The sequence below is a fragment of the Meleagris gallopavo genome, chromosome 1 (assembly GCF_000146605.3).
Source record: "Meleagris gallopavo isolate NT-WF06-2002-E0010 breed Aviagen turkey brand Nicholas breeding stock chromosome 1, Turkey_5.1, whole genome shotgun sequence".
Taxonomy (NCBI): domain Eukaryota; kingdom Metazoa; phylum Chordata; class Aves; order Galliformes; family Phasianidae; genus Meleagris; species Meleagris gallopavo.
In genome coordinates, this window is record NC_015011.2 from 81,692,254 (window position 1) to 81,703,807 (window position 11,554).

Sequence of the window (11,554 nt, forward strand, 5' to 3'; positions counted from 1 at the left end):
CGCCTTCAGAGGCACCCAGCGGCAGGGGCACCGTGGTCTCTTGATAGGTCCACGACTTAATGATGATTTGTATAAGTCGCTGTTGTGCTTGTTTTTTTTCCTTGCCGCAGGAGGTTACCGGCTCAGTCCTTGATGGGTATAAATCGAATCCATTTCTGTCGCTTACTCCCTAAAGAGCTTGAGGATGATCACTTCACAATTTTATTTCTCCCTCTTATTGCAGACACTCGTGTCCTGATATTTTCCTGTCCACTGTTTGTGCACATTCATATCTAGTTTTTGCTGTGTGTAATTTCCTCTCAGTGCAGTGTCCGACCTGCATAATGTGTGCCAGCTGAGGTTTCGCTGCCACTGAACAGAACAGAATTCTTGTTTCTTGTGTCTCAGTTACTCATAGTGCCAAATTATCTCTCTTTTCCCCTGCTTCTGGCTGCATTCTCCAATCTAACTGCGATCCACTGTAACCTTCAGGGATTTTTCTGTGTTTTTGCTGTTAGTTTTTCCCCGGATATTTGAATTTATTTTCTTGGTTGTCACTGTAATAATTTGCAGCCATCTCTATGGGATTACAGAATTTCAGACCATTTCTCAGATTGTCAAAATCATACTGAGCTCTGTTTACCAAACTGCAGTCTCTCTCAGCTTAGTGTGAGCTTGGATTCTGAAAGTGCACTTCTCTTTTTCATTGCCAGCATGGCAATGAAATAAAACATGACATAAAACCAGGTGTGTGACAGAACATTTTGGAACCTCAGTTGAAATTGACTCACAGCTTGCAAGAGAACTATTCCTAGTTACTTCTGCATATGGTGGTTGTAGCTGTGCTTTAATGTAGGTCGCAGTTCCCTACTCCACTTGCCAGAACGTGGGGTGTCTTAGATTGGAGATCCTATCAAAGCCCAGCGTGTCACATCAGTGGCTTCTCCCTTACTTCCTTAGCCCAGTTACCATATCTGAAAGGGAAAATGGTCATGACAGGATTTTTTTCTTGTCACATTAACGTTATCAACTTTGTATAATGTTTTGTCTTCACAGATGCTCATTGATTTCCTAATAACTCATTCTGTTATCTTCCAAAGCCTACAGTTGAGTGAGCTGTCCCAGCCTTGTTCTCCTCCAGTCCCTGAGGCCGTTCTTTACAGGTGCTCAACACTACAAGTGGGTTGAGGTTTCTGTGGCTGCTGTCCTTAGTGCATCAGAGACCATTTCATGTGCTGATGCGAGTATGTCTAACTTTAAATTTTTCTTTCTTTGTTTTGTAGTTCTGTGCTCTGGCTTAAACCAGCTAAATTACCTCTCCAGTTGTAACCCGCTTATTTGCTTCTGTGAGTGCTGCAGTAAGGAAAAACTCTGTATTTCAGTTTCCTCTGCATTGTCTGCTCGCTTCCCCATAACACAATGGACTACTCTCTTGATTTTCTCTGATATTTCATGTATTTTTGAATCCCATTTGATAACTTCACACCTACAATGCAGCCAGTTTTCCTACTCGTGCGCTCTGCCTCCTGCCAGTTTTCCTAAAATACATTAAGAATGCAGGAAGATGTTGGGAAAGCAGATGTTGTGTAACAGCGTGCTACCCAGTGAGGTAGGCGCACAGAATCCTAGAAGTGGGATACTGTAGCCAAAATGCTGAGTCACAGCTTGAAGCAGTGATTGAGCACCTGGTAGGAAGGCAGGGCCAACCCAGGGGAGCTCAGGTGCAAGCAATGCTCCTGATTGACCAGAAGGGGTGGAGCAGGATCCACCCTTTCCCAGACCTCATTTAAGGGTTGACAGTGGAGCTAAGGGTGTCTTGTTGGAGATCCCTGTGTTCTTGAGGCCTTATAAAGGTAAGTATCTTCTTTCCTTTATTTCTGTGCCTACAGCTGTTGTATTTGAGCTGATCCCCACTTGTTGTAGCTTAGGATCTTGCTATTCTACTGTCATTGCTGTGCTTTCTATTCTGCTATGGATGCATATATATATATTTTTTTTCTAAGGGTTTGACACTGTAACTTGAAGCATTTGATCCAATTCATGTATTTTTTTAAAGCATCTTTTTCTCAGAAAGACAGAGTTAAGAAATAAATGATTCCTTCCTATGTATTCAATTTTTTTCTGCGAGTCAGGATTAAACATCAGGAACCTAATAATGTAAGTAATTAATTTTCTGGTAGGAAGTTTAGCATGCTCATGGTACTGTTGCTTATAGTCAGCGTAAATTATGACTGTGTTAGTTGTAGTGTATGTATCTGCTTAGGGGAAAAAAAAAACAATAATCCTGTTATCGTAGTCATGCTACGGCCTTGGAACGAAAAATGTAATCTACTGGAGCATCATTTTGAAAACGTTAGTTTTTATTTATTCATGAGTTTGTTGCCAGGCAGGTCCAGAGCCTTATTGCACTCAGGCTGTCTATAGGTGCAGTTCTATGCTTCTCTTTTCCTCTGTTCTTTAATACAAACATTTTTGTCACCACAACTCTGATAGCTGCAGAGTACATTACAAAGGATCTCTTTCTATCTTGCACATTTCCATCCACATTTTGTGGATGTAGAAGCACACAGTAGAATTTGAGCTTTTAGCTTCCTTTGTTCTTTCTACAAAATCAGAAAAACATCTATGAAGTAAACTTTCCTGGGCTAGGTTGCCTGAGCTTGCAATCATGCCATGTTGACCACGATCTTCAGTATAACTGGAGATGAGCAGTTCAGCACACTCCAACAAAGATTTTTCTAACAATTATATGTTTGTTGTTATCTTCAGTTCATTGGTAAACCCCCAAAGCCCAGCTTAGTGAATACTAACACAGAAGTGCTTGGTTAAGACAGGGAAGAAAAATAAGTAATTTTCTTGGAAAATGAGTAATTATTTAAAATCAGTACTTTTTTAAAAACAATTTTGATTCATCAATGGAAGAGATTTACTTTGTGTTTTGAGAATGGATGTTAGAAAATAAGTAGTACATCAGCCATTCCTACAGCACAGCTGCAGAACCCTGGGTTGCTCATGGCCAAGGTGTCTTGCTGTGATCAGATTTTCAGCTGTAGGCATTATAGAGGCAATCCAGCTCACAGGCAGCTGTAGAATGCAGTTTCATTTGGGAACCAGTAATTTCAACCGTAGTGGATTAGCTGGTAAAATGGGATGTTTTGTGTGAAGAACTCTCATTCAGATATGATCATACAGACAGGCAAAACTTTCCCACTTCATAGAGCTGAACAAGTGTGCATTTGCAAATGACTAGAAGTTATTTCATAAATTCTGTACCTTTTGTTGCAAAACTCTTGTACTTAAAAAATGTTTTTTTTTTTTAAAAAAAAAAGATGCAAAACCTTCCCTTGAGAACAAGTTTCTTAATAGTTGCAAAGACTTGCTTTTGTGGCCAAGAAACCAAGGCTGAGTTTCACTGCAGGTGATCACCTTAATTTTTCATCTGCAGAGTAAGTGGCCCAAGCCTTTCCATTATAAGCTGGCATGGCACAAACATGTTTTATAATGTTTTATGTTTTAGCCACAAAATGGCTAACTTTCATTTGCAGCATTTCATCATTGGGAAAGATAAAAACTGGTGAGTCGTCTTATGAGCATCAGAATTATGATATGGTTCCTTTTTGAAATAATGTTTCCTAGTAGTGCTAGTTTTCTCTTGGGCAGGTGGGCTATGAATGTAGCAGAAGGTATATCTGATAAAATAGCAGAATTTTTGGCCCTGTATGAGCCAAATGAAAACTGCTAAAAGAATATAACTTTCCTGTGAGATGTATCTGATTCAGCAGTGGAAAACAGTGTTCCAGGAACTCATTTTGGGTTTGATACTGCCATCTTTATGACATGACTTGCTATATAAAATACCACTCTACATATATAAAGCTGACAGATTCGAAATCCATGGGATAAATTGCCTCCTACTCTAGCCAACTCTGAGCTGTGGCTTGCAGGAGCTGCCATCCCTAAAAGCAATTTTAGATGCAATGATAGCTCTTCTGACTGATGTGTCTGAAGTAGCTGATGGTATGAAAGGCAAAGTTATCTAGCATTACATAATGATAAATTCCATTTTAATCTCCCTTTATTACCCAGAATTGTCACTCAGGATCCTTCAGATTAGATTCAGGTGCAGTTTTTAATAACTTGACACATCTATTCTAATTGTATGGATTTGACATTTTTTTTTTTCCTTTCAATACTGTCAGAAAGTGAAGAAATTCAGGAATTGCTCAGTGAAGCATTGCCAGGAGTATAAGGAAAAGTCGCCAATTGAAAGTTTATGATTAAAAAAGATTTATTGACAGTTGGTGGTTATTTAAAGTGTTGTTCCAAGCAGATTTCATATGGATAAAATTTATACTTAAAAATGTTGTATTTGAGCTCTGAATTACTTTTAAAGCACCTCAGGTTACCATAAGAAGCCCACACATCTGTGTAGGATCTGGAGAAACTCAGAAGTTCTGATGGATGTGACCCTTAGGCAAGAAGCAGCCAAACTGACAATGAAAATATCGTTTAGGCTGTAAGGGACTTGCTGGGGTAACCCAGTCTGACCCACCTTTCAAAATGGTTCTAATCAGCTCAGGTTGCTTTGGGACGCACCTGGGTGCATCCTGAAGATATCAAAAGATGGAGGTTCTGCTCCCCAGGGCAACCTGTCCTGGTCTTCATCCACCCTCTTGGTTAAAGAAAGGAATAATCAGATAAATCCTTACTGGAAATTCCTGTGTTTCAGCTTACATCCTTTGCTTTTTTGCTTTCAGACTCTGAAAAGGCTGGCCCCATCTTGGCAGTCAGGGAGCTGAGGGCTGCAGTTGCTCTCACTTTTCTTCCTTGCTGGCTGAGCAGGTCCTGCTCTCTCAGCTCCATCTTGCACGTCTTGTTCTATAGTCCATAGTGGTTTTGCTGGCCAGTGGCAAAATTCTGAAAAGCAGAAGGTTTTGCCTTTTTCTATGCGTTTAATCTGTGAGAATAGTGAATCTCTGAAAAGGACTTCTGGCTGCTTAGTTGAATGTTTTAACTAAGTTCCTAAAATAAATAAAAATCGCAGGGATCTATTGCATCCAGGCTGAATACTGTGTTAATCATTAGCTGACTGCTGGAAAAATGGAGGTTGTAAGGAACACCTGTTGCTATGAGCCTGGAGCCCTGAGGCTTTTTCCATGAACACTGACTTTTATCTACAGCTGTGGCCACTGTGAATAATCACTAAAAGTACTATTTCATGGGTATAAGAACTGTGCCTGGCCTAATCACAGAATCACAGAATGGCCCGGGTTGGAAGGGACCTCAAGGATCATGAATCTCCAACCCCCCTGCCATGTGCAGGGCCACCAACCTCCCCATTTAATACTAGACCAGGCTGCCCAGGGCCCCATCCAACCTGGCCTTGAGCACCTCCAGGGACGGGGCATCCACAACCTCTCTGGGCAGCTTGTTCCAGCACCTCACCTCTCTCTCTGTAAAGAACTTCCTCCTGACATCCAACCTAAATCTTCCCTCCTCAACTTAAAACCATTTCCCCTTGTCCTGCTGTTATCTACCCTTTCAAAGAGTTGATTCCCCTCCTGTTTGTAGGCTCCCTTTAGGTACTGAAAGGCTGCAATGAGGTCATCACCCTGCAGCCTTCTGTTCTCCAGGCTGAACAAGTCCTGCTCCCTCAGCCTGTCTTCGTAGGGGAGAAGCTCCAGCCCTCTGATCGTCTTTGTGGCTCTCCTCTGGACCCTCTCCAACAGCTCCCTGTCTTTCTTGTACTGGGGGCTCCAGACCTGAACGCAGTACTGCAGATGGGGCCTCGGAAGAGCAGAGTAGAGGAGGGCAATCACCTCCCTGTCCCTGCTGGCCACCCCTCTTCTGATGGAGCGCAGGATACCATTTGCTTTTTATCACTTTTGCTATTTTTTTCCTTTGAACACTAGATGGTGCTCCTACACTTGCAAATAAGTGGCTTTTGGAAATACAGTCTTGAGAGCCTGTTATATTCTCTGTTTGCATGGGATTCTTTAACTGCCTTATTCATTAAAAAAAAAGTCATGCTTTTTTCTGCAGAATATTCTAACACTCTTATAAAGAGAAGGTATACGGAGCTATAGAGATGGGAAGTAGGAAATGTGTGCATGCATACTTGAGGCTATCTGCAGATTCTTTCATATGAATGCCATGCGTATTTAGGTCTTTCACTAAATTTAGTAACCCTTCTGTTTTTATCCTTTTTGCATATTCATTTACTTACTGGAGTTGACGAGCAGGACTAAGTAAAGCAGTGTGTTTTCTAGTTACCTAATTGTAATGCTGGCCTTAGTGTGTTTGATGTTCTCTGTTAATGGCACACTTCTTAATTGACTGGGCTGCGGCCTCTCAGCCTGAACATTCACAGCTCACTAGTGAGAAGATGGGTATTACAGAATTGTAGAATCATCAAGGTTGGAAAAGACCTCTAAAATCGTGCAGTCCAACTGTCCATCTACCACCAGTATTTCCCCACTAAACCATGTCCCTTAGTACAACATCTAAACATTTCTTAAATACCTCCAGGCACAGTGACTCACCCAGCTCCCTGGGGAGCTGTTGGACTAGCAGTGGTTGCTGGTGGCATCTGTGGAGCTGGGCAGCATTAGCAACCCTGCTCTTCCTCCTTTCGGTATCCAGTTTTTGCATTGCAGTGAGGAGTATGAAGAAGTGGGAAATGAGGATGGACTAACTGGGCTGCCTTTGCCTTGGTTTTGGAGAAACACGGTAGCAGGTTACACAAGAAATCTGGATATTTTCTCCATCAAATCTTTCTATTCTGTGACAGGAATGGTGATGGTTTATCCTGTTTCACAAAAGGATGAAGTGGGTTATATAGTATCCTTTTTCTGAAAGTGCTGAGCATTAAATGGAGCTGTGGAGGTAGGGAAAAGCAGCATGATCAGAACCATATACAAGACTGAATGTATCCTTCAGTCACTGTCTGCATCTATCAGAGACCTTCACATCTCTGGGAACTAACGTAGTCTGCTCCAAACTGTGGTGACAAAAGTTCTGCATTCTGGGAAGAGAAGTAAGCTTTTGAATTGCCAAACATTTATAAAATTGACCTGTAAAAGTTCATTAGAAATGCCAGAGTTTAAGAACAGGATTGTAAGTACCCACTTTGCTTCCTTTACCCACAGAGTACTTTTTGACAACTTCACTAATGGGAAGCTGCTGAATGTTTTTTTTTTTCCATGACAAATTCTATTCATGTTAATTGTCATTAGATCAACAGCAGAATATAGAATAAATGACCATGATATCTGTGCTAGCTGAAACCTGGATTTAGTCCAGTTACATTAGAGTTAATATTTGACACAATTTAGGAGAAAAATAGTGTTTTAACTTCAACAGTTGATTAAACAGTGGTGTAGACAAAGTACTTGCTTTAAGTGCCCACTATATTAAATAAGAAACCTGTCAGCAGAGTTGTTTGCTTACTTCAGTGGATCATAAATCTTTACTACACTGTTACGTACTCTGAACGTTCGAGGTAGATGAAGCATGTGTGGTCTTTTGGAATGTTCACACAAACTCTTGGGTGTTAGTGCTTGATGGTATCAGCGGGCTGAAGGACACAAACTTCCTTAGCTGTGATTGCAAGGCAAACAGTCCTTGTTAAAAATGATTTTCAGAAGATTATTATGAGCTGAGATAATCTAAGGATGCTGTAGGCATTAGGTTAGGCTGAACTGTTGAGAACTTTCATTCAAGATTTGTAGGTGTTTTCTTTCAAACCTTTACTTCCAGTTGCTCATAGCTTTCTGCAGGTTTTTATTATTCTGCCTGAAATTTTCCAGATAGCTTCTACTGGGGGTTGCAAATTTAATGGAATAAGGATTTGTGGGAAACAAATTGAAACATTTGTCAGTCCCAACAAATAAGTGAGTAAGCAGGTGTTCCTCCAAGAGCTTTTAAGAGAGAAATAGTCACTGTAAAGGAAGACTACCTTTGAGTATTGCTGTCAACATTAATGTTTGGCCAAGCTTTGTCTTTCAAAAGTATACATACAATGCAGCTGAGAGCATGTAAGCACATGCACTCACACAAGCACCATAAAGCATACATAGCCCTCTTGTCCTCTGGGGTTACATGCAGGTGCTGACCTCATTCCAGTGTTAGAGACCCAGCATCCAGTAACTGATCAGGGCAGTGTTGGTTCAGTGCAGATTTCAGCCTGGAGAAAAGAAGGGGTGATCTAATTGCAGCCTTTCATTACCTAATGGGAGCCTACAAACAGGAGGGGAATCAACTTTTTGAAAGGGTAGATAACAGCAGGACAAGGGGAAATGGTTTGAAGTTGAGGCAGGGAAGATTTAGGTTGGATGTCAGGGGGAAGTTCTTTACAGAGAGAGTGGTGAGGTGCTGGAACAGGCTGCCCGGAGAGGTTGTGGATGCCCCGTCCCTGGAAGTGTCCAAGGCCAGGTTGGATGAGGCCCTAGGCAACCTGCTCTAGTATTAAATGGGGAGGTTGGTGGCCCTGCATGTGGCAGGAGGTTGGAGATTCACGATCCTTGAGGTCCCTTCCAACCTGGGTCATTCTGTGGTTCTGCCTCTTGTGATAAATTTTTCTAAGTACCTAAACTGTATGCTCAAATATTCCAAGTCTGTATGCAAATCTTTCAGGTCTGTGATGTAACTTATGTTATGGATGCTCTTCTGAGTCAGGGAAGTGCTCTGCTTTCACTACAGTCAGTGTCGCACACTTCCTGAGTTGGTGGAGGCAGACTGTGCTGCAGAGCACTAACGTCTCTAAGAGCAGTTGTGAGGGCTGCTCCAGAAGTAATTTGTCCTCTTTTATTATGTTGGCCCATGACTTCAGACGGTTGTGGTACAGCAGAAGGTGAACATTCCCACTAATATTCCCTTACATTTTGTTGCCATGCAACAGATGGCAGCAGAGAGGCAGTCTGAAAGAATGTCTAACATGGAAGTGTGGGTGAAGCAGAGGTGAGGAATTGAATTCCCCCATGTGGGGGGGAAAAAAAATGGCACCTGCTGCCCTTCATTGATGCTTGCTGAGTATTTATGGAGATCAGACAGTAGATGTGAGCACAGTGAGGTGTTGGGTGATGCATTTCAGCAGCGGCAACAGCAATGTGAAAGATGAGTGATGTTCTGGACAGACATGCACAGCTGTTACACCACAAAATGAAGAGTATCTCAATCAGTTAATCAGTGCAAATTGGCAGATTACAAGAGGGTTAGAATTAAATGTTGAGGATTTCAGTTCTTGACTCTCTTACAGGAGAGACAGGGAAAAAAACTAGGGAATATCTTTCACTAATCATGCCTACATGCTTCATACAAAGCCTGCAGGATTTGCATAGTCTAATAAAAGAGGATTTCTTCCTTAGTAAATTGACAGAAGGGCGATAACTTTGTTGTGAGGTAGCTGTGCACATTCCTGAATCAGAGAAGAAAATTTTGTGTCTTCAGCCTTCTGGAGCTGTGCTCATCAAGACCCTTGCACATACGAATCATTTGGTGAGCCAAAGTCCCAGCCAAAGATAATTCACTTGGTCAGAATGGAGGCAGAATTAACCCCGTTACTTCTCAGCAAATGGCCGAAGCAGCAAGAGTCATATAAGCATATAGTTCAAAAGGCATCTGAGAAGCTGGGCACTGGTGATGTTGGGAGTTAGGAAACTGGAACTAAAGAAAATTGTAGCTGTTTATGGTAGGGTGACTGTTGTACATGCAGCTGTGTTTGATTCATATAATTTCCAGAGATATTAAGTATTTTAATAACATATCCACAGCTTCATAAAGCTGTCTAGATTTCATGTAAAATTTTCAATAGATAGGATTTGCTTTATGCTGAGGAGGAAAAAAAGAAGAGATGCTTTCAAAATTCACCAGTGAACTTCTGAATTTCTCATTCTGAGTGAGAATTGCTTGTAGTCAAGGCACTGTCGTGGCATTTGCGGTTTCCAGATGTTTCTCAATTTGAAAGTGATCTTTTTGACTCTCTGAAGAAAAGCCTGTTGAGAAAGTGGGGGGAGGTGCAAGAGCAGTGAGGGGGCTGTTCTAAAAAATATACCAGTTTTAAAAATCATGCTGGTGCTCATGTCAGAAACATGAACAAAGAAGAGGAGGAAAATGAGGTTTAAGAGACAGAGCTAATTGAGAGCTCTATCTACACAGTGTTGTGGTTTTAAGTTTTACCTAGAAGATATCATGTATTGAAAGAACTGTGGAAGACAGAGATGGGTTGAATAATAGAACTTAATAAGCGTGTGTTGCTGAGGATTTATTTTGGGATTTAAGGATTATTACAATGCTGAAAATGAGAGCACTTTCTGCCACTCAGTATGCTATTTGCTAAATACCACCGGTATGTCTAAAACCTCTCATTTCTTGCAAAATGGTTGCTAGCATATAATAGCTTAGCTACTTCTGCACTTTCCTTTTACTTTTTTGCACCTTTTTCTTTCACAAATTGATATTTCTATTTTAATGAAGTATTGATGATGAAAAATTACTTGTACTGTGTAAACAGAATTTTTCACATACCTGCTTTCAGCCTGTTTGCCTCAGAAAAACAAAGCTTATGTCATCACAGTGTGCATGTGTGTGTCTGACTCCCATCTTCTACCCTTGCTTTTCCCCTGATAAGTTTGAGATTTACTGGCAGGTGTCAGGTAGTTTTGACAAAGGTGTAATGATGTTCCTCTGGGTGACACAGGAATGGGGAGGGAACCTTCTGTGGCATTTTCAAAGAAGACTTCACTGTTGAGTGCAGTCCTAGTGAAACTTCAGAGAATCCAGGTGAACTTGAGCTGAAGAAAAGTTGCATTCGGAATGGTCAGGGGTGAGAAAGACCAGTGCAGAAAACCAGGCCTCATTCTTATGATTTCTTGCTATTTATTAATGTCAGCTGGCCTTAAAGTAAGGCAGAGTGTAGTGATATAAATGTGTATTTGCTTAACCTTGTCATCTATTGAAGTGTACAGACCTTCTTATTTAATCAAACTGAAGAACATAGAGAATGTGGAAGGTATGAAGGTAGGCTTGTATAATGAAACAGCAAGTCTGTGATAAAGCGACTCTATCCATTTTGCTGACTTTTCCTTTGCTCTCTGAGGAGCATTTTGCTGTAGCAGTTCAGGCATAGACAGTGTTATAGGAAGCTATACTCTGTTTTATGTAAACTAAAATGGCTTTATGGTTCTTCTGATACAAATATCCTCTATTTACCAGTGCCCAGGGTAGGGCATGCCCTTCTAGAGTAAGGATTTTATTGGAGGAAAAGAGGCACACAAGGTTAAGTTGGCTTGCCTGAGGTAGCACAGGAAGTCCATGAAGAGCTGGAGCAGAGAAATCCCAGTTCTGTTTCCTGTGTTCCATCAACCTTCACTTAACAATCCAGAAGACATTTCATGACATTTTCCCACTCTCTTGGATGAAAACTTGTTGCACAAATGGAGCTGGGCAGCTCATTAAGTATTTTGCCATCTTCTAATCTAATTTAGCTTGATGTGTCTCGTTTGATGTTTCAAGTTCATCATTTTATGTAACACTTGTGTAGAGATTCTGATTGTTTAAAATGGCTTTTTTTTTTTTT

At 41.1% G+C, this 11,554-nt stretch overlaps 1 protein-coding gene across 4 annotated transcripts in view; it reads left to right on the top strand.

The window, feature by feature from the left end:
- Window positions 1–1,020: 1,020 nt before the first annotated feature.
- NME7 (NME/NM23 family member 7) overlaps window positions 1,021–11,554 on the top strand; it is an 88,716-nt gene continuing 78,182 nt past the window's right edge. For 2 of the 4 annotated variants that reach the window (XM_031556175.1, XM_031556180.1), the window contains exon 1: window positions 1,021–1,158. In XM_031556175.1, coding sequence (XP_031412035.1) covers window positions 1,036–1,158 — 123 coding nt within the window. In that variant the 5' untranslated portion in view covers window positions 1,021–1,035. Of the gene's footprint in view, window positions 1,224–1,772; window positions 1,833–11,554 lie in introns of those variants that run through there. The other 2 variants (XM_031556181.1, XM_031556183.1) reach the window with 2 other exon arrangements.